The sequence below is a fragment of the Podarcis liolepis genome (assembly GCF_965112155.1).
Source record: "Podarcis liolepis genome assembly, chromosome: 2".
Lineage (NCBI taxonomy): Eukaryota > Metazoa > Chordata > Lepidosauria > Squamata > Lacertidae > Podarcis > Podarcis liolepis.
In genome coordinates this window covers 120156422-120179485 of record NC_139555.1, presented here as the reverse complement: position 1 = coordinate 120179485, position 23064 = coordinate 120156422, and the positions used below count along the sequence as shown (strand labels likewise).

The window sequence follows — 23064 nt, the reverse complement described above, 5'->3', positions numbered from 1 at the left end:
GTCGTTTAGTCGCGTCCGACTCTTTGTGACCCCCTGGACCAGAGCACGCCAGGCACTCCTGTCTTCCACTGCCTCCCGCAGTTTGGTCAAACTCATGCTGGTAGCTTCGAGAACACTGTCCCACCATCTCGTCCTCTGTCGTCCCCTTCTCCTTGTGCCCTCCATCTTTCCCAACATCAGGGTCTTTTCCAGGGAGTCTTCTCACAAGGTGGCCAAAGTATTGGAGCCTCAGCTTCAGGATCTGTCCTTCCAGTGAGCACTCAGGGCTGATTTCCTTAAGAATGGATGCGTTTGATCTTCTTGCAGTCCATGGGACTCTCAAGAGTCTCCTCCAGCACCATAATTCAAAAGCATCAATTCCTCGGAGATCAGCCTTCTTTATGGTCCAGCTCTCACTTCCATACATCACTACTGGGAAAACCATAGCTTTAACTATACGGACCTTTGTTGGCAAGGTGATGTCTCTGGCTGCAAGGACAGAAACATCTTGCAAAGTCCCTTAATAGCCTGGGACCAGTTTACCCGCGGGATTGCCTTAGCTGTATGAATTATGAGGGGGGGGGGGAATCCTCTGTCCACTTTTTTCATGTCATGTGCAGGGCCTTGCAGTGCCAGGCAGAGGCCCGGGCCAGGTAGATAATGTGCCCCCCCCTTTTTTACCCTGGGGATAAATAAGTATATAAATAATTTTCACTAAAGTTATGCTGACAAATAATTTTATTTCAAGGTTTGAACCGTATCTGCATATAAAGACAAAATGGAAAATATAGATATACGATTGTGAATATGCTGACTGGGGCCCCCTTTGGAATTGGAGGCCCGGGCCAAGTAGCCCATATGCCCCCCCCCCCATCTGGGCCTGGTCATGTGTTGCACTTATGTGTGTTTTTTGTTTTGGGAGAGAGAGATTAAACACAAACACATTATTATTATTTATCATTCTTTATTAAATTTGTATACAGCCCTTCATCTGAAGGTCACAGGGAGCTTCGCAACCTAAAAATACAAAAAAAGATCCCAGCAAAGGAGGAACAGGATACAAAAATTTATGGAATATGCAGAAATGGCGAAACTTACCAGAAGAATATGAAATCAAGATAACAAACTTTTTTAAGGAACTGCACAAAGAGGGGGAAGGAAGTCAAGGTTTGAAATATTAAAAGGACTGTAAAATTGGTGAAATGTATAAACCTGAAAAGCATAAATAAAATACATAGAAATACAAAAATGAGAACACAAAATACATAATAAAACAAAAACAAACCAATAATCCTCCCTTCGACAAACACATTTAAAAAGCCATAGATTGTTTACTTAGCCAAAGGCCAGGGAGAAATGGAACATTTCCGCCTGGTGCCTAAATATATATTATGAAGGCGCCAGGTAAGCCTCCCTGGGGAGAGCATTACTCAAACAGGGAGCCACTGCAAAAAAGGCTCCGTTCTCATGTTGCTACCCTCCAGACTTCACACGAAGCAGGGCTCCAGAACGAATTAAGTACTTAACCTGAGGTACCACTGTATAGGGATAGAGCTACCTAAACTGTATAGAAACTTATTCATGTATGCAAAGAATGTTCCTTGCCCCCAAATGGAAAGTAGCAGAGTCCCAGCAAAGGAAGAATGGATCCAAAACTTACGGAATATGCAGAAATGGCAAAACTTACTGGAAGAATAAGAAATCAAGATAACAAACATTTTTATAAAAGAATGGAAATGGTTTATTGAATATTTGCAGATAAATTGTAAAAAAGGTAAGAACATTGGCACGATTATTGTAATGGCCTGCAGTTTTGTAAGAGTATATATTTAAAGTGGATGAATAAATGAGCAAATTAAGTTGATTTGGATATGCAGAAGATATTAAGAATAAATTTAAGCAACTGCGGAAAGGGGGGGGGGGGAGGAAGTCAAGTTTCGAAATGTTAAGATGATTGTGAAATTGGTGAAATGTATAAACTTGAAAATATATTTTTTGGGAAGAGTCTCATGCTTTACCAACCGAGCTAGCCCATCGGTTGTCCATTTATTCCTAGCCTCCTGTGTGCGCGCGTAAAAAATAAAAATAAGAATCCAATTAAAATCCATGCAGCACGCTAGTCCGGAGAGTTACAGCTTGCTGCAACAAGCAGAAAAAAAGGGATCCAGCGGTGCGTCAGAGCTCTCCGCAATTTCCAAGCTTTCCAGGCGCCGGATCGCAGCCCTGCAGCGCGCCGGCGGCCATAGGATTGCAGGAGGCAGCGATCTTCCTCCCCGGTCCTCAGAGGGTTAACTGGAGGCCGGTTCCTAGAGAGGAGCGAAATCTGGGGCGCTGGAGGGGGGGAGGGCAAAAGCCTCCCTAGCCAAGGCCCCTCCCCATCCTGCCTTGCAGATCGGGGAAGCTGGAGAGGAGATCCCATGGAGAGCAGAGGGTGCTTTGCGGCGAGGCTGCGCCCTGATCCTGCGTAAGGAGCCGGGTGTTTATTTAAATCGGGGTAGCAGGGAAATCTGGTGAGTCTCTCTCCTCTTGCATTTGATGAAGGGTGGCCTGGGGGTGTCACTGCTATTTATTATTATGATTGTTCTGTTATGCATGTTTGTGTTTTCACGTTGCAAAATGCTCCGTGTTCTTTGGATGAAGGGCGGTGTGTAAATCTGAATAATAATAATAATGATCAGTGTTTTTTTCTAAAAAAAAATGTTTAGGGGGTACTCTCATTTTGACTCAAGAAAACCACCATTTTATAGTTCAAATAAATACAGTAAATAGACAAAAGTACAAAAATTTACAAAATGTTTAGGCATAGCTGTCAACGTTTCCCTATTTTTAAGGGAAATTCCTTTATTCCGAATAGGATTCCTCGCAAGAAAAGGGAAAAGTTGACAGCTATTTGTTTAGGGGTATGCGTACCCCTGCGTCCACCCCCCCCCCCAGGAAAAAGCAGCAATAATAATAATAATAATAATAATAATAATAATAATAATAATTTATTATTTGTGCCCCGCCCATCTGGCTGGGTCTCCCCAGCCAATCTGGGCGGCTTCCAACAAAGATTAAAAAATACATTAAAATGTCACACGTTAAAAACTTCCCTGAATAATAATAATAATAATACCACCATCAGATTTGCAGTAGAGCCTGGGAGCCTGGGAAATGCAAGCAGGGAAATGGAAGGGGTGGGTGGGAAGAAAGCCCCCAAGTGGGGAGAAGCCCAGTAGGGCTGGACAAAATGGATATTGACAAGCCGGAAGGTGGAGGAAGAGGAGGGCGGCCGGGATGATCAAGGGTCTGGAAACCAAGCCTTTGGAGGGAGATGGGTAGCCTGGAAAAGAAGAGACTGGGAGGAGATAGGAGAGCCATCTTCAAATATCTCAAGGGCTGTCCCATGGAAGATGGAGCAATCTTGTTTTCTCCTGTTCCAGAGGGTAGGACTGGAACCCATGGCTTCAAGTTACAAGAAAGGAGATTCTGACTAAACATACGGAAAAAACTTTCTGACAGTCAGAGCTGTTTGACAGTTAGAGCTGGTCTCCCTCGGGAGGTAATGGACTCTCCTTCCTTGGACGTTTTGAAAGCAGAGGTTGGATGGCCATCTGTCAGCGATGCTTTAGCTGAGATTTATACCTACGGTACCGCCTCTCCTGGTATGTCCCATGGAGGACCTTACGGTCTTCAAATAAAAACATATTGGAGATCCTGGGCCACAGGGAGGTTAGGCTGGCCTCAACCAGAGCCAGGGCTCTCCGTTCCGGAGGCCCGTTCGCAACATGAAAAGAGTGCAACCCGCAGCGGCCGTCTGTGCATGCGCACATTGCGATTTGCTGCTTCTGTGCATGCGCGTGACGTCATTTTGCGCTTCTGCACATGCACGAGCGGTGAAACCCGGAAGTAACCCTTTCCGGTATGAGGTAACCTGAAAAAACATAACATGAAGTAGACGTAACATGAGCTATGCCTGTATATAGTTTTGTAACTTATATGGTTTACAGTGGTACCTCAGGTTAAGAACTTAATTCGTTCTGGAGGTGCATTCTTAACCTGAAGCTGTTCTTAACCTGAGGTACCACTTTAGCTAATGAGGCCTCCCGCTGCCGCCGCCGCCGCGCGATTTCTGTTCTTATCCTGCCTGAAGCAAAGTTCTTAACCCAAGGTACTATTTCTGGGTTAGCGGAGTCTGTAACCTGAAGTGTCTGTAACCTGAGGTACCACTGTATTTTGTTATTGCTGTTCTCCTTGGCCTTTTAATTTTTTTTTAAGGTATCCTTTTTAATTTCCCCTTTACTTTTAATTTTCCTTATATATTTCCCTGCAATCGATAAAATGAAATATTTTCAAAATGTTCTTATTCCTAGGTATCTTTCTCGGCTGTGAAGGTCTCCGGGTCCTCGCTTCTTTGGCCAGATTTTTCCTTAAGAGGGCATCTGACTGAGGAGGGAAAGGGACACGTTTTTCAGCCATGTCGGAGGCTCCCTCAGATCATGCGCTGAAGGTGGAAGAGGCAGAATTGGCTGGCCCAGAATTGGCAGGGAGAGGATCCCATGCCGCAGGCAGCAAAGGATGCTGGGAAAACACCTGGCAAAAGGCCCTGGGCGAGGAGGACCCACTCAGCTCGGATGCTCGGTGCAGACGTTTCAGGCACTTTCGCTACCAGGAGGCCGAGGAACCCAGAAAAGTTTGCAGCCGACTCCACCATCTCTGTTGTCAGTGGCTGAAGCCAGAGCAATACACAAAAGCTCAGATGCTGGACCTGGTGATTCTGGAGCAGTTCCTGGCTGTCCTCCCCCCGGAGATGGAGAACTGGGTCAGGGAATGTGGAGCAGAGACCAGTTCCCAGGCGGTGGCCCTGGCAGAAGGTTTCCTCCTGAGCCGGGCAGAGGAGAAGAAGCAGGAAGAGCAGCAGGTGAGAGAGTTTCATTTTCATAGTTTTGTGCTGATGGCTGTATTTTCATAATATAAATAAAAACATTTTTATTGTTTTGGATATTAGAGGCTGCGGCAAAAATAAATTACTTGTTTAACTGCTATATTACAGCCGATGTGCTGGTCATCCATTATCCCTTTTCTTTTATTGTTTAGGTATTTAGAATATAAATGTTTAAAAATCCTATATATCTCTATCTATCTATTATCTATTATCTATTATCTATCATCTATCTATCTATCTATCTATCTATCTATCTATCTATCTATCTATCATCTATCTATCTATCTATCATCTATCTATCATCTATGTTTACCCAGGTATTCAGTGTCTGAAGAAGTTTTATCGAGTGACATGTTACATTAGGGCATCTCCTAACATGTATTCCATGTATATCCTTTTTCTCATCCATTTCTCTCTTTACTCCCAGAATCTGGTGAGAGACAGTTTCATCCTGATAACACAGAGATTTCCAATAATACAGTGGTGCCTCTCAAGACGAAAAGAATCCGTTCTGTGATTCTCTTCGTCTAGCGGTTTTTTCGTCTTGCGAAGCAAGCCCATTGACGGATTAGCGCTATTAGAGGCTTTTAGCGGCTTATCTGCTGATCGGATCAGCTGATAAGCGGCTTAGCGGCTTAGAAAAAGGGGGGGGGGGAGGAAAAAAAATCAGCAGGAACTTGCAAGACATTGTCGTCTTGCGAAGCAAGCCCATAGGAAATTCGTTTTGCGAAGCACCTCCAAAACGGAAAACTCTTTCGTCTAGCGAGTTTTCCGTCTTGCGAGGCATTCGTCTTGCGGGGCACCACTGTATTGCGAAACCCTGCTAGTTGGCCCACTTTCCCTACAAATCCTTTTCAGAGGTGACATCCCACTCCAGACCTAGGGCATTTCTTTTTGCTAATCCTTCTCTCTCTCTCTCTCTCTCTCTCTCTCTCTCTGTCTGTCTGTCTGTCTTTAATCCCTGTTTTCCTTACAGGGCTTGTTTGAAGCAGTGGCCACTGACGTTCCAGAGGCAAAGGAGGCTCCACTGATGCTGGAAAGATCATCTCTTTGTGCTGGAGCTACTTCTCAGCATACAGATCAAGTAAGAGGAGACCAGCGGGTTGGAAGTTGGAAGAAGAGTTGGAAGGGGGCCTGCGGGTCATCTAGTCCAACCCCCTTGCAATGCAGGAATTGTCGACATGCAGAGGGCCGGGAGGCCAGCTGGCAAGCCCCGGCTGGGCCGTCTCCTTCCAGCGGCCCGGTATGAAGACCATCACCTCTGCTCTGACGTAAATCAGTAACCCGGGCTTCTGGGCAAGGGCACACTATCAGCAGATTGAAGAGCACACACAGAATAGGTGTGAGGCTTGTGGAAGCATACTATAACTACAGATTTATTAATCATAAATCAGGACAAAGAAACATGTCGTCTCAGAGAGAACAGCAAAAGCTATACACACAAGGGAGGTTCCCAGCATACTGTGCTGGAATGTAAACAGACATGTGACACGTAACAATCCCATGTCTGTTCCCAGAAATTGTAATTAATCCAGAATGCGGCAGCTAGACTGGTGACTGGGAGCTGCCGCCAAGACCATATAACACCAGTCATGAAAGACCTACATTGGCTCCCAGTACGTTTCTGAGCACAATTCAAGGTGTTGGTGCTGACCTTTAAAGCCCTAAGTGGCCTCAGCCCAGTATACCAAGGCCTTCTTGGAGGTCCAGCTCCAAGGGCCTTCTGGCGGTTCCCTCACTGTGAGAAGTGAGGTTACAGGGAACCAGTCAGAGGGCCTTCTCGGTGGTGGCACCCGTCCTGTGATACACCCTCCCATCAGATATCAAGGAACTATCCGACTTTTAGCAGACATCTGAAGGCAGCCCTGTTTAGGGAACTTTTAAATGTTTGATGTTTTATTGTGTTTTTAATATTCTGTTGGGAGCCGCCCAGAGTGGCTGGGGTATTAATAATAATAATAATAATCTGTTGCATTAACTGTGAGTGGGAAATGGTCTCTTTCCTTTCAGGGTCTGGTGACGCTCGAGGAGGTGGCTGTGCGTTTCACGGAGGAGGAGTGGGAGCTGCTGGATCTGAGCCAAAGAGCCTTGTACAAGGAAGTCATGGAGGAGAATGGTGGCATCGTGGCCTTTTTGGGTAAGGCCCCTCTCCCCCTGCACTTTCCCTTGGTATGGGGATGATAAGACCCTAGTGAAGCTTTTCCTTTTAATAGATTACAAGGCAGGAAAGGTTGGCTGTTCCTTTTCTTCCTAAATATCAAGATGTGTTTTCCCCCTGGTGGTCTCATCTGAGAATAAGATATTTTCTGCCTATTTTCTGCAAGTGCTATGATACGATAACTAGTGGAAATCCATGAAGTCCATTAAAAAATTTTTTCGAGCTATTTTTAAAAGAAATTCGCCAAAGTCTACACCTTTGACACGGGTTGCGGGACATTAAGGCACTTTCTGAAGGGGAGCTGTTTCCGATGGCCGAATCCCGGACGTATGGCAACCCTATTTGCCTCAAGGCATGTTTTCTGGCAGCTTATCTAATGTATTCCTTTATTTGAATACATACCAGTCAGAGGGCCTTCTTAGTAGTGGCGCCCACCCTATGGAATGCCGTCCCATCAGATGTCAAGGAAATAAACAACTATCTGACTTTTAGAAGACATCTGAAGGCAGCACCGCTTAGGGAAGTTTTTAATGTTTGATGTTTTATTTTGTTTTTAATATTTTGTTGGGAGGCGCCCAGAGTGGCTGGAGAAACCCAGCCAGATGGGTGGGGTATAAATAAATCATCATCATCATCATCATCTCTTCTCAAATCCGAATTTCCTTCCTCTTGAGGAATCCAGTTCGTTTTATCCCTTAGAATGCTAAGCAGTAGGATGACCACCCTCTCTGCATTTCTCTCAAAAAAGGAGGCAAAAGGAGGAAATGTGCTGTCTGCACCCGGAACATTGCATATTATTATTATTATTATTATTATTATTATTATTATTTTATTTTATTGAAAGAGTGGGGTGCTATATTGGGAAATGCTTCAGATTGAGGGGAAGCAACCATCTTAATCGTGCCTTGTATAGCAAATTTTTCTCCTTTCCCCTATTTCTCACAACAGCAATCAATTCTTAGTTAGCGTACTTCTTGAATTTCAGGCTTTACATGTTGTCTCTCTTCTTCTCAGGAGACGAAAGAGCCAGGTGTAAAGAGAAGGAACAGCAGGGGAGAAAACCAGAAGGAAAACCAGGGACGAGGAGGGAGAAATCTTCTTCCTCCCAAAGGGGCGACGTCGCTGAAATCCCAGTGGGAGAGGAAATGGAGGACGGAAAACAGAGCGGCCAGTGCTCTATGTGCGAGGACAATTTCATCTGCACGGCAAGCGGCACGGGGGGAAAGCTCTTCGAATGCATGAATTGCAGCAAGAGCTTTTCCAAAAGTTCCTACCTTCGGAAACACCTCCGTATCCACACAGGGCAGAAGCCGTACAAATGCGCCGAGTGCGGAAAGAGCTTCAGTCAGAGGACAGACCTCAAGAGACACCAGTGGATCCACAAGGTGGAGAAGCCGTATAAATGTCTCGAGTGCGAAAAAAGCTTCACCCAGAAGAGGAGCCTCAGCACACATCAGATGAATCACAGAGGGGAGAAACCGTTTAAATGCCCCGAGTGCGGGAAAAACTTTGCTCAGAAAAATTACCTCACGATCCACCAGCTGACTCACAGGGAGGAGAAGCCGTATAGGTGCTTGGAGTGCGGAAAGAGCTTTGGCCAGCTCAAAGATCTCAACAGACACAGAAGGGTTCATTTTGGGGAGAAGCCGTATAAATGCCTGGCGTGCGGCCAGGGCTTTTGGTACGAAGGCCACCTTAAAAATCACCTGCGGATTCACACCGGGGAGAAACCGTATACCTGTTTGGAGTGCGGGAAGAGCTTTATTCGGAAAACGGACCTCAACAGGCATCAGAGGAGTCACACTGGGGCAAAGCCGTATCAATGTTTGGAGTGCGGGAAAAACTTCACAGAGAAGAAGAACCTCGGTTTACATCAGATGAAGCACAGAGGGCAGAAACCATTTAAATGCCCGGAGTGCGGGAAAAGCTTTACTCAGAAAAATTACCTCACCGTGCATCAACTGACTCACAGGGGGGAGACGCCATATAAATGCTTGGAGTGCGGCAAGAGCTTCACCAGGAACACTAGCCTTAGCTGTCATCAGAGAATCCACACCGGGGAGAAGCCGTACGAATGCCTGGAGTGCGGAAAGAGATTTTCTTGGAGGAAAAGCCTAAGTTGTCATCAGACCATCCACACGGGAGAAACTGTCGAAATGTCTAGAGAGCTTTACTCGGAACAGAAACCCGGCCACGTCTCAAATCAATTGCAGATGGCGAAACCCTATCAATACCCAGATAGTTCCATGAGCTGCGAAGAAGCTGGAGAAGAAAAAATGTCCGTCTCAATTTTTCTATGCCAATGATCTGGAATCTCTTCTATGGTTTTTGTCCAGTTACGTAACAAAAGCCGCAAGATGGAGTCAACCCCGCCATACCCACCTAGAGTCCTTTTTGCCAGGCGCCTGGAGGAAACATCTTTTGCTCCTGGAGGAAACATCTTTTGCTCTTTGCCTTGGTGCCAAAGGGTCATGCCACTCAGGGCGACTCATAAGCCCACCCTGTTTTGCAAATTTCCTTCCCCTTGTGCCCAGAGTTCCAGGGCTAAAAGTAGCACCCTTCCCATGTGAAATTTGTCATCCCTTTCAACATCCCTCTGCCGTCTCGCACTGCAAGGTTATTCCATGCATGTTTTGGAACTTCTCACAAAGTCTGTATGGTGCAAACGTTCCCAAACTTATTTGGCCTACTGCCCTCTTTCCAGAAAAATATATATTACTCAGTGCCCCCTGGAAACCTACCTTTTTAAGCAAACAAACAGAAAGATGCAGTGGCAAATTTCTGCTCTTTTAGATATCCGTGTTTCTATCTACATGGGATGCGGGTGGCGCTGTGGGTTAAACCACAGAGCCTAGGACTTGCTGATCAGAAGGTCGGCGGTTCGAATCCCTGCGACGGGGTGAGCTCCCGTTGCTCAGACCCTGCTCCTGCCACCCTAGCAGTTCGAAAGCACATCAAAAGTGCAGGTAGATAAATAGGTACCGCTCCGGCGGGAAGGTAAACAGTGTTTCCGTGTGCTGCTCTGGTTTGCCAGAAGCGGCTTAGTCATGCTGGCCACATGACACGGAAAACTGTCTGTGGACAATCGTCAGCTCCCTCAGCCAGTAAAGTGAGATGAGCGCCGCAACCCCAGAGTCGGCCAGGACTGGACCTAATGGTCAGGGGTCCCTTTACCTTTATTTCTATCTACATATTGCTGGCAGTAAGCATTGCTACACAACAGATGAAACGTACAGTTCTTCAAAATGTTCTTTCTTTACGCTTCCACTGCCCCCTTATTTTTATTAAATGCCCCCCGGTTACACACAAGGCCCTGGATTGTTCCAGCACCCACGGAGGGGGGGCGGCATAACCCACTTTGGGAAACAGTGATCTAGTGCGAAGTGATTTATTTCTTTTCATCCTATCTTTTTGTCCCTCCCCCCCCCTTTCCCTTTAATAAACCTTTGAAAATTTGCACCTGTGTGTATGCTTTGACGTTCGAAGACTAAATTCGTCCGCTGGGATAGCTCATGTCAGGAGAGCATGAAGCTCTTAATCTCTGGGTTGTGGGTTTGAGAGCCCCACGTTGGGCAAAAGATTCCCGCGTTGTAGGGAGCTGCGACTAGGTGACCCTATGCTCAACCAATAATGGGTTTAATTTTGGGGGGAAATTGTGCACACTTGAAAACATTGGCAGCATTAGGATAAATTCAACAGTGTAAGTAGGTTTTGGTGGATGCAATATTGGAATACTGAATGGTTTAGTTTATATAAAATACCCAGGGATTTATGCTATGTAAAATGAAACATGGAAAGAGAAGGGAAGTCATTGATATTTTAAGGTTGTTTGAATGAATACTCTAAATTGTAAAGCAGAAAGTGTAATGTGTGTGTGTGTGTATATATAATTTTTTTTATTTTGAAATACTTTATTGTCACTTGTACAACTTGTATACAGTGAGATTACACGATCACCCCCCACTCAGCTCTCTTAGTCTTAATTCCCCTCGTTTACTGACACACACACACACCAAACCCGAAAGTCAGTTGCCCTGTTGTTATCTTTTCATTCAGCAGCCTAACAGCCCACGGATAGAAACTGAGGGCAGGAGATCAAGAAAGTGCTGGCCAGGGTGTGTATTTCATCCAGCAGATTCACGGGACAGCCCATAATATCTTGTGCTGTATTCACCACCCTCTGTAGGCACTTCCTATCAGATGATGTCAAACCAGCGTAGTACCACACCGTGATGCAGTATGAAAGGACACTTTCTATTGTGGACCGGTAGAAGGAGATAATCAAATGTTGATTGAAATCGTTCTTCTGCAATACTCTGAAGAGATGGAGTCTCTGTTGGGTTTCTTAACCACCTGGGTTGTATTTATTTTCCAAGTGTGGTGTGGTGGTTAAGAGCGGTAGTCTCGTAATCTGGGGAACCGGGTTCGCGTCTCCGCTCCTCCACATGCAGCTGCTGGGTGACCCTGGGCCAGTCACACTTCTTTGAAGTCTCTCAGCCCCACTCACCTCACAGAGTGTTTGTTGTGGGGGAGGAAGGGAAAGGAGAATGTGAGCCGCTTTGAGACTCCTTAGGGTAGTGATAAAGTGGGATATCAAATCCAAACTCCAAACTCCTCTTCACTGAGATAAACTCCTAGGACAGGGGTATGCAACCTTTAAGACAAAAAGAGCCACTTGAACCCGTTTCCGAAGAAAAACAACAACTGGGAGCTGCAAAACCATTGCGACATTTAAAGCATGCGCGCCGCTGCCCTCCGATCTGACAGTGGGCGGGAAGGTGACGTTGGGACGGTGCGTGACTAACGCACGCACCGCCCCCATGCGACGTCACAGCCAGTACAGCGCCCGCCACAGTGGGGAGTGTCGGGGCGCACAATGCGCCTCCTCCCCTCGCTAGTATCCGCCCCGGAGCCGCGGCAAAGGTGTAAAAGAGCCGCATGCGGCTCCGGAGCCGCGGGTTGCAGACCCGTCCTAGGAATTTAAAGGAAGAGACTCTCTCCACACAGCCCTCCCCGATGTACAGTGGGGCTAGTTCTCCCCTGTTCCTCCAAAAGTCCATCTCCTTTGTCTTACTGATATTAAGGTGCAAGTTGTTCTCTAGGCACCATGTAGATCTTTTTTGGACCTCCCCTCTATAAGCTGATTCTTCTCCACCTGTTATTAAACCCATTATGGTGGTGTCATCTGCAAACTTAATAATGTTTATATGTGTGTGTGTGTGTGTGTGCGCGCGCGTGCACACACATACACACACTAATAATGGGTTAAATCCAGCAAATTTAATATACAAACAAGACGGGCTTCTGTTAAGATCGCATGACACACAAAAATATTTTTCTTAAGGCTTTATTTCTGTATTGCTGGGGGTTGGACTAGATGACCCTTGGGACCCTTTTCCTACTTTACAATCCTATGATTCTATTTTTTCTGGAATGCTGTCGAGGGTCGCCCAGAAACGCCTCGCGGGACAGATCTCCCTGCCATAGACGAAACTGGTCCGATCGGGGCGGGCCAACCTTGCAGGGCTGTTGCTTTGCTACGGAGCCAGCATGCAAGCCGGCCGGGACAGCCCTCCTCCCTGCCGGCAGCGGACCTTCCGAAGCGCAATTGTTTGCCAGGATCGATTCGCTGCGCGCGGATTTCGCGTTCCTGCTGCTGCTCCTCCAGCCATGCAAGGGTGAAAACGATGCCGATGCAAGAGAGGGCAGATTCCTAGAGAGGAAGGACATATTTTTTTGGGGGGGTGGATGCGTGGGGGTGGAGGGGAGGAGGAGTCCTTCGGAGCGAAGGCGGCTCCCCCATCCTGCTTTGCAAAAAAGAAAAAAAAAAGCCAGCCTTGGATTGCAGCCGGAGGTTGAATTGCACGGATGCATTTATTCGCTGCAAAGCTGACAGCTGGTTCCTGCTCCTGCCCCACTGCTGCTTGAACCGGGAGGTCGCATTCCCGCCCCCCCCCAAGCCCTCCCCGCACATTCCTGCAGGGGTTTCTTGCAGAGGGAAACTGTCCTTTGTCCTTCCCAATCACGTGAGTCTCTCTCCCCCCCCCTTTCAGCCTTTGGGTGCAATGTGTGGGGCTGGGGAATGAAGGGGCTGGATGCCCTCCTTTTACCCCCCCAAGTGGGGATCAGACAGCGCCTTGGGGGTGGCGGGAGGCCTGGGGAGCACAGAGGAGCGAGGCAAGCCCCCCTCCAGTAGCACCCTTTTCTGGTGTGGATCATCAGTTTCCTTAGGCAAGAGGGAGTTGGGTATGTATGTTTAGCTCGGATGAGAAGCGAGTGGTCTCTCCTTCCTTGGCAGGGCTTGGGTGAGCCACCTGTCAGGGATCATTGAGCTGTGATGTTGGCATTGCAGGGTGGGGGGCTGGGCTAGATGGCCTTTGGGGGTCTCTCCCGACACGACAGTTCAGTGATTCTGTGAAATCCTCGGCCAATGCTTCTGAAGGAAAGCACAGGAGAGGAGGGGAGAGAGGGATCTTGAGCTCGCGTCCTACCACTTTGGCGCGATTCTGCAGCAGGGCTCCTCTCAGATTCCCAATTTCACGTGCAGCGGATCCAGGATATTCTTTTTTACGTTGAGGAGCTTTGCTGTCTGGCATTCTGAGGGTTTGGCCTTCTCGGTGGTGGCACCCAGCCTGTGGAACTCCCTCCCATCAGATGTCAAGGAGATGAGTAGCCATACAACCTTTAGAAGACATCTGAAGGCAGCCCTGTCTAGGGAAGATTTTTAAATATGTAATGTTTTATTATGTTTTTATATATGTTGGAAGCTGCCCAGAGTGGATGGGGCATCCCAGTCACTTGGCTGGGGCAGAAATATTATTATTATTATTATTATTATTATTATTATTATTATTATTATTAGTTAAGATGCCACCAGGACCCCTTGGTGTTGCACACTGGACAAACTCCCTCCCCCTCCTTCCTTCTGTCGGCATCTTCTCTTTCGTTAGCAAGATGGCTGGCTAATATCTCCAGACAACCAAGAAATAACAGCCATAATAATCCGTGATTGATCATGCCTGCTTTGGAGCATCTTAATTTCCCCAACATCCCCAGCTAAAGATGATGCAATGGGAGCCTCTTTTTCTGGCCACATCATACGCTAAAGCACCGTGATGCCGGTTCGAACAGCTCTTGTTCCCAGAAATCTGGGAGCTGTAGTTTGTTATAAGGGTGCTGAGAGCTGGAGGAGAGACACCCTCCACCCCAAATTCCCCTTGCAGAGCTACAATTCCCAGAGTTTTCTGTGAAGTGGGATTGACAGTTAAACTGTAGCTGTGTGATGGAGAACCGGGATCTCTCCTGACAATGCTCGGCACCCTTAATAACGTTAATTTGGGGGAAATGTCCCAGATTATTAAAGACCTTATGGTAAGAATTTGAACTCGGGCCTGGTAGTAATTCAGCAACTGGTGGAGGTCCCTGAGCATGTTCTGCATTGCAGAAATGTATTGTTCTTCTTGTTGGTTTTGCAGGACCCACATTTTAGGGGGCAGATTTTGCTTTATGACCGGAATTGGCAGAGCAGGGAGGGCGTTCGTTGAACCACCTTGGTGGCCCTGCCTTGGAGCACAGATGGGATAAGTAGACGGTGAGAAGCAGAGGATTCTGGGAAGGAACCGTGCAGAAGATCCTGAACCAGGAGGACGCCCTCAGCTCAGATGCTCAGCCCCAGCACTTCAGACGGTTTCTCTGCCACAGCCTGCCGAAAGGTTTGTGGCTGACTCCACCATCTTTGCCCTGAGTGATTGCAGCCAGAGCGATAGACACGGAAAGCCCTATCTGGTTCTCCTAGAACAGTTCTTGGCTGTCCTCTCCACAGAGATGGAGAACTGGGCGAGGGAACGTGGAGCAGAGACCAGTTCCCAGGCGGTGGCCCTGGCCGAAGGTTTCCTCTCGAGCCGAGCAGAAGACGTGAAGCAGGAGGAGGAACAGCAGGTATGATATGATAATCTTTATTGTCATTGTCCCATACAAAACAACAAAATTGAAAAAAATCTACATCAGACATTCAAAAACAACAAGCCTGCTATCCCAGCCTGGTTAACCCCCTAGAAACTCTGATACCCCATAACTGAATACAATATACTCACACAGAGACAACCTTGTTGTTATTATTGTTTAGTCGTTTAGTCCTGTCTGACTCTTCGTGACCCCCTGGACCAGAGCACGCCAGGCACTCCTGTCTTCCACTGCCTCCCACAGTTTGGTCAAACTCATGCTGGTAGCTTCAATCATCTCGTCCTCTGTCGTCCCTTTCTCCTTGTGCCCTCCATCTTTCCCAACATCAGGGTCTTTTCCAGGGAGTCTTCTCTTCTCATGAGGTGGCCAAAGTATTGGAGCCTCAGCTTCACGATCTGTCCTTCCAGTGAGCGAAACTACCTTACACTGGGTTTAAAACCAAAATCGCATTGGATAGAAACTGTTTCTCAGGCAGCTAGTCCTAATCTTTATAACCCTGTACCTTCTTCCAGAAGGCAGAAGCCGAAAGAGATAATTTCCGGGGTGCGCACTATCCCGCGCTATCTCTGCAGCTTTCTTGTGACACCTGAAAGCATAATTTGATCCAAGGTGGGAAGAGTGCGCCCAGTTATTCTCTCTGCAGTCTTTATAACCCTGGACAGCATTGTTTTCCCCCTGACCGTGCAGCTCCCAAACCACAAACACAGACCATAAGTTAAGACACTCTCCACAGTACAATGGTAAAATGCCATCAACAGGTCCTTTGAGAGATTGTTTTTGTGGAGGCTTTTCAGAAAATATAACCTCTGCTGTGCTCTCTTCATCAGGTCTTTGCTTCATCTTGGTGGTTCCAGGGGGCTGAGAATATTTTCTAAGGATGTTGCCAAAATGTGCAACGGTTGTCCACTTTTCACCCGTTCTGGAAGTCCTCCAAGGAGAGGACCGCTCATTTCTTTCCTAATATCTCTCTCTCTCTCTCTCTCTCTCTCTCTCTCTCTCTCTCTCTCTCTCTGCCCTCTTTTCTCTTTCTGATCCTTGATGTTCTTTCAACTGCAGGGACTATTTGCAGAAGAAGCCGTGAACTTTCCTGAGGCAGAGGAGGACCTGTCATACCCCAGGCAGATGCCTCTCCCCAAGTGGTGGATCAAGCAGGAGGAAGAAGACGAAGGCGCTCCTTCCTTGGGTAAGGATTCACAAGACATTTCCCAGCTTGGGTCTTCCCTTCTTGAGCAGGTCTCTCTTGTTTTCCCTTGAGCCTGTGTCGGGGAGGAGCTGACTCCACCAAATTCTTAGCTTCCGTCGTTCGGGAATTAATACAGTATTTTCTGGAAGGGCGATTTTGTGGGAATTAAACTCTAGTTCCCATAGTAGCAGACTTTTGTGGAAGACACACCTGTGCCATTTGACCATTTCTCTTTTCCCTCCTATAAAAACTACACAAGACACTCTCTTTTTAAGTTTTTGTTGTTGTTGAAATATATATATTTTTGATTTTCCAAAATATAAACATGCAACAAAACAACTTCCAAATTTAATGATTGAGATTACTCTGAATCGCCTGACTTCCCCCCATCCCTTCCACGGGTCCTATTGATTCTCTTTCAACTGTATATCAATACTTCTCCAATTTTTTCATCTTCCTTATCTATACATTCTGTTACATTTCAAGTGTGTTTAAAATCCTGCTAATGTTTTGACCTGTTTACAATGATTTTGTATATAAATTATAAATATTTCACATTCTTATTAAAATTTCTTGTCTTCTTGATTTCTGAGCTTCCCAGTTAGTTTTGCCATTTAAAGTTAAAATAACATAAATTTTTTACTTAGCGTGCTTGCAGTTCTAACTTGCTGCTTTAACTGTTAAGACTGAACTGACAGTTCATCTAATAAGGGGGCAGGAGAGATGAAAATAATGCCAATGTGTTTCACCCTGGTTTCAGATAGTAATAATAATGATAATTTTATTATTTATACCCCACCCATCTGGCTGGGTTTCCCCAGCCACTCTGGGCGGCTCCCAACAGAATATTAAAAACACCAAACATTAAAAACTTCCCTAAGCAGGTCTGCCTTCAGATGTCTTCTAAAAGTTAGATAGTTTATTTCCTTGACATCTGATGGGAGGGCGTTCCACAGGGCGGGCGCCACTACCGAGAAGGCCCTCTACCTGGTTCCCTGTAACCTCACTTCTCGCAGGGAGGGAACCGCCGGAAGGCCCTCGGAGCTGGACCTCAGTGCATGGATAGACAGGTATAAGATGCCTGGGACCCAAATTTTCAGGAGCCTCTGACTCATTTACCAGAAGTAATGAATTTAGTGTTGACTCTGGAAGTGTATCCTCTATTCCGACCAAACTAAGCTCTCCTACTCCACTATAAATGTTGACCACTATTGGAACTGGATTTTGAACCAGATGGGCCCCCTTAGGCCTGATCCTGAAGGCTCATTTTGTGCTCTTAATCCTCCATTAATTTGTTTAGAGGAACCGCTAAACCTATTGTCTGGTTGTTTTGGTTTTTGTCGTAAGCCTGTCTTGGTTTAAAAGCAGGGCCTAAATCAGTGGTGTGCTGTGATTATTTTTCATAGGGGAGCATAAGTCCTAGAGGTGCCAGTTTGCAAGGAAGATTGCGGGGGAACAGACGTCATATTCCTGACATCTTTTTTAATTAATTAATTAGGTTTTTCAGATTACAATTTTACAATTACATATCCAACATACAACTTAAAAACAAGACTCCAAAGAATCTCCTGGACTTCCCTCCTCTCCTTTGTGGGTCCTATTAATCATTTCCTCCTGCATCTTTTATGTCAGTCACATCTTTTACATCTCCATTGTATCCAAAATTCACCATTAAACTACGGTGGTACCTTGGTTCTCAAACTGAATCCATTCCAGGAGTCTGTTTGACTCCTAAAACTGTTCTAAAACCAAGGTGCGGCTTCTGGTTGGCTGCAGGAACTTCCTGCACTCAGTCGGAAGCCGCAGAAGCTGTGTCGGACGTTCAGCTTCTGAAAACCGTTTGCAAACCGGAACACTCCCTTCTGGGTTTGTGGCGTTTGGGAGCCGATTTGTTCGACAACTAAGCTGTTCAGTAACCAAGGTACTACTGTACAAGTGTTATTCCAATCCTACTAACAATTTTGGCTGTTTACAATGTTTTTTAAGACAAATTATAAATTTTCCCCATTCCTTATTAAACTTTTGTTCTTCCTGATTTCTGATTCTTCCGGACATTTTAGCCATTTCAGCATCTTGACATCCTGACGTCCCATGCTTGAGCATCATGCCTCCCTCCCTAAGCCAGGCAGAAACTTTGTGGTCTTGGGGAAGAAGGCACGCGGGGAACATTTAAGGGACTAGCCTAGTCCCCTTTAGTCCATTGACTGCACACCACTGGTCTAAATAATTAAGAAACCAGTCTTCCTGTCATCTTTGTTCCCCTTGCAGGAGAAGGACTGAGGATTATTGTGGTATGTCCTCCATCGCCCCTTCCTGATGGCGGAGTGGAAGCACCTTCTGTGCCTCTGGAACAGGTAAGAGAAGAGGCTGCAGGTGAGTCTGGCTGCCTGTGTGTCCTGCACAACTCACTGGGCCTGGAAAAATTGTGGGAATGTCGTGGATAGCAAGAGAGGATATATTGATGAAATATTATCCTTCCTCACTCACGCTAGTGAGTCAGTAGCAGAGTACATTCTCCAGTATATTGCAGGAAACTAGTTGGTAGATTCGTTTGAATCTCTTTACTTAAGCAATCCAATCTAGGTTGTCCAGATTGGGTTTTGTTCCTGGTAAATTCCCTCTTCTTCTTTGTTTTATTCCATCTTGATGTATTGCGTTATCTGCTCTCAGCCAGCAGCACATGGGCTCATTCCCGTATGGGATGAACTCAAACTCTGTTCTGCAACTATAAGCTAAAGTCTGCGTTCAGTTTAATTACTGAACGTAAGTAAACTTCTTGTCATTATTTTAAGAGAAGACTGTTTTGTCTTTATTCTTTTCAGGAGGGATTAAAGGGGAATTTACGAGGAACAAAACCCCATCTGGACAAAGCCAGATTGGATTCCTTAAGTAAAAAGATTCAAATGAATCTACCAACTAGTTTCCCGCTATACAGTGGCGTAGCGTGGGTTATCAGCACCCCGGGCAAGGCAAGTAATTTGCGCCCCCTAACCCGGGGCAAGGCAAGTAATTTGCGCTCCCTAACCCCTAACCATGGTCATTAATACTGACGGCTCTACTCTGGGGCAAACTTCGTGGTGACTACTGCCCTCCGTGGTGTTGTTTTTGCAATTAAAGGACCCCTGCCTCAAATAAAGCATCTTGGGGATTGGGGACTTGGATTTGCCAAGGGAGCTGGAAATTGCAGTTCAGTGGCGGGTCAGGGGGAGAGGGTCCCTTCCGCGTCTGGGTACCGCGGGCCCCTTTGCGCCAAGACGTGCGTCTTTGGGCGTCGCGGCGCAGCCTTCTCGGTCTCCCTCCCCGGCCCGGCTAGTCCCGACGCGGCTTCTTTCTGGCGCGGGGAGGGGGCGGCTCTGGGGACAGTGCGTCGGCCGGCCTCTGGCGCGGGTGGGGGGGCCCCGTCAGGGCGGGTGGGCGGTCTTGGCGCGCAGGCACTAGAGCGCAGGTGGCTCCGGCTGGGCGCTTCATTCGCCGCCGATGCCGTGTTTGGCGGGCTGCGCGCGTCCAGACAGCGACCCGAGCCTGGGCGGCGTGGCGCTTGGTGCCGGAGCCTCCGCCCGCAGCGCCCCGTCAGGAGACCCGGCCGGAAGGAGCCTTGAGCCGGCTGTCGGACGCGGTTGAAGCAGCCAGGGCGGCATGGCAGGCGGCGGCGGCTCCTCGGCGACTCCACGCGGCCAGCCCCGCAGGCGAACGCTGCCCGTTGGTGAGGAGGGGCTGCCTGGCGCACCCTCCGCGGCCCTGACGCGCGGGGACCACGGCGAGCGCTGAGAGCCGCTGCCAGCTTGTTGGTTCCACGAGACATGGGGCTCTGCTACAGCCTGCGCCCGAGGCTCTTCGGCGACTCCGGAGGCAGCGAGCGCGCCCCCCCCCCCGAAGTTGCGCCCGGTGCGGCCGGCCCCCCCTGCACCCCCCATGCTACGCCACTGCCGCTATATATGGGGGAATGTACTCTGCTACTGACTCACTAGCGCAGCCTTTCTCAACCTGTGGGTCCCCAGATGTTGTTGAACTACAACTCCCATCACCCCTAGCTAGCAAGGCCAGAGCTCAGGGATGATGGGAGTTGTAGTCCAACAACATCTGGGGACCCACAGGTGGAGAACCGCTGCGTGACTAGCGTGAGTGAGGAAGGATCATATTTTTTTAAAATGTATTTTTATTAAAGATTTTCTTGATTTACAAAGGTATGTGCAATGTCTCCCTCTCGTATTTTTTCCCCCGTGTAACATTTTTTTTTACAAATCGGTTTCATTTGTTGAGACATTAGGAAGAAAAGGGGGAAAGAGGTGGAGTGCAAGAAAGATGAGTGGCGGTGGGGTCGGGTGGCGATGTTTCTATTTTATTTAATACATGTGGGGTTTTGTGTCAGCGTTGCTAGTGCAGGTTCTTTGCTGTTCACTTGTGTTCCTTTGGTGGTGAGAAAGGTTGGGGTTGGCCTGGTGTGGCTGTTCATTTGTGGTTGGCTGTGGTGGTCTTTGTTTTCGTGTGTGAGTGGGGTGGGTGGGTGTTTTGGATCAGGTTAGCCATACTGATTTGTATGCTGTTGGTGGGTTTTTGTCATTGTCTTGTTGTGCTGTGTGTGTGATAAAGGGGAGCCATACCGGGGTGAAGGCATCTTCTTTTATTTGTCCCTGCCTGTGTCAGTTTCAATTTATTGGTTAATTTTTCTGGTAAGGCTGTTTCCCATACTATTTGGTACCATTGCTCCATGCTTACTCCTGACAGGTCTCTCCAGTGTCTGGTGGTAATAATAATAATAATAATAATAATAATAATAATAATAATAATAATAATTTTTATTTATACCCCGCCCTCCCTTGCCAGAGCCGGGCTCAGGGTGGCTAACACCAATAAAATCACAGTAGAAACATAATAGGGGAAAAAGAGAGGGTGGAAAGAAAAAACCCAATTTAAAATACAGGTTAAAATGCAATTTAAAACGCAGCCTCATTTTAAAGTAGCTGATAAATCAAGACCATAAGGGGAGGGAAACATAAGGGTCAGACCGAGTCCAAACCAAAGGCCAGGCCGAACAGCTCTGTCTTGCAGGCCCTGTGGAAAGACGTCAAGTCCCGCAGGGCCCTAGTCTCTTGTGACAGAGCGTTCCACCACGTTATGATGTTTCTGGTTGCTGAGAGTAGGTGGGTTAAGGAAGGATAATATTCAATCAATATATCCTCTTCTACTATCCACAACATTCCTGCAAAAATCAACCTCTTCCCCATCTGCTCTCATCCTAGCTGCCCAGCAAGGAAGCTGCGAATGTTGTTTCTGATGATTTAAATATTGAAAGGCAGCTACATAAACAAGCTTTTCCTTTTACAGATAGGTAGCCGTGTTGGTCTGCCATAGTCAAAATAAAAAAATTCCTTCCAGTAGCACCTTAAAGACCAACTAAGTTAGTTCTTCGTATGAGCTTTCGTGTGCATGCACACTTCTTCAGATACACTGAAACAGAAGTTGCCAGATCCTTCTATATAGTGAGAAGGTGGGGAGGGGTATTACTCAGAAGGGTGGTGGGAATGGGAGATTGGCAGATAGCTGAGATGAGCCTGTTGACGACTCTTAACGACTGCAATAGGTCTTACAGGAAAAGGCAAGGGGTGAGAAGGTGAGAAATGGCTTAGTCATGTATAATGAGATAAGAATCCAATGTCTCTGTTCAGACCAGGTCTCTCCATGGTTTTAAGTTTGGTAATGAGTTGCAATTCAGCAGCTTCTCTTTTCAGTCTATTTCTGAAATTCCTTTGTAGTAAAACAGCTACTTTGAGATCTTGTATAGAATGTCCTGGGAGATTGAAGTGTTCTCCTACTGGTTTCTCTGTTTTGTGATTCTTGATGTCAGATTTATGTCCGTTTATTCTTTGGCGTAAGGTTTGGCCTGTTTGTCCAATATAGAGAGCTGAAGGACACTGTTGGCATTTGATAGCATACACAATGTTAGACGATGAGCAATTAAATAGTCCCGAGATGGTATGTGTGATGTTGTTGGGGCCAGTAATGCTGTTGTCCGGGTGTATGTGGCAGCAAAGTTGGCATCTGGGTTTATTGCAGGCTCTGGTGCCAGTGTCCGTGTTGAGTCTGGTTGTAGTATTATTGTGGGTTAGGAGTTGTTTAAGATTGGGTGGCTTTTCCTTCTTCCTCTTCTTTGCCATTCTCCACGCAGAGATCACATTTCTTTTTATCCCCCGCTCAGGTGACGTTTGAGGACGTGGCTGTATGTTTCACTGCGGAGGAATGGAGCTCGCTGGAACCGGACCAAAGGGCCCTGCACCGGGAGGTCATGAAGGAGAACTGGAAAATGGTGACCTCCCTGGAACAGCAAGGCTTGGCTGCCCACGAAGCAGCAGTGCAGGCTGGGAGCAGTGAGGAACTCTGGGAAAGGACTGTGCAAAAGCTCATAGGTGAGCATCTCCCTTTTTGCGGTGGCTAAGGCTCCCTTTTCCTCGTAGCTGGTAAAGTCACCCTCCCATTTGTGATATGCAGTGAATACAGTGGTGCCCCGCAAGACGAATGCCTCGCAAGATGGAAAACTCGCTAGACAAAAGAGTTTTCCGTTTTGGAGGTGCTTCACAAAACGAATTTCCTATGGGCTTGCTTCGCAAGACAACAATGTCTTGCGAGTTCCTGCTGGTTTTTCCCCTCCCCCCCTTTCTCTAAGCCGCTAAGCCGCTTATCAGCTGATCCGATCAGCAGATAAGCCGCTAAAAGCCGCTAAAAGCCGCTAATAGCGCTAATCCTTTAATCCGTCAATGGGCTTGCTTTGCAAGACGGAAAAACCGCTAGACGAAGAGAATCACAGAACGGATTCTTTTCGTCTTGCGAGGCACCACTGTACTCCCTTTCTCACTTCAGTAC

General features: G+C 47.1%; 2 protein-coding genes across 4 annotated transcripts in view; both read left to right on the top strand.

Moving 5' to 3' along the window:
* LOC310701313 (uncharacterized protein) overlaps nt 1-23064 on the top strand; it is a 172945-nt gene that overhangs the window by 146667 nt on the left and 3214 nt on the right. Inside the window, exons 1-6 of one of the 3 annotated variants that reach the window (XM_083492033.1) lie at nt 12813-13087; nt 14537-14773; nt 14884-14999; nt 16080-16206; nt 18475-18560; nt 22403-22610. In XM_083492033.1, coding sequence (XP_083348159.1) covers nt 14886-14999; nt 16080-16206; nt 18475-18560; nt 22403-22610 — 535 coding nt within the window. In that variant the 5' untranslated portion in view covers nt 12813-13087; nt 14537-14773; nt 14884-14885. Of the gene's footprint in view, nt 1-12812; nt 13088-14536; nt 15000-16079; nt 16207-18474; nt 18561-22402; nt 22611-23064 lie in introns of those variants that run through there. The other 2 variants (XM_083492031.1, XM_083492032.1) reach the window with 2 other exon arrangements.
* On the top strand, nt 2242-10523 carry LOC310701348 (uncharacterized protein). Its single transcript, XM_083492106.1, has 5 exons — nt 2242-2489; nt 4332-4879; nt 5880-5987; nt 6914-7040; nt 8076-10523. The coding sequence occupies exons 2-5, from the start codon at nt 4436-4438 to the stop codon at nt 9365-9367; spliced, it is 1971 nt and encodes a 656-aa protein (XP_083348232.1). The 5' UTR covers nt 2242-2489; nt 4332-4435; the 3' UTR covers nt 9368-10523.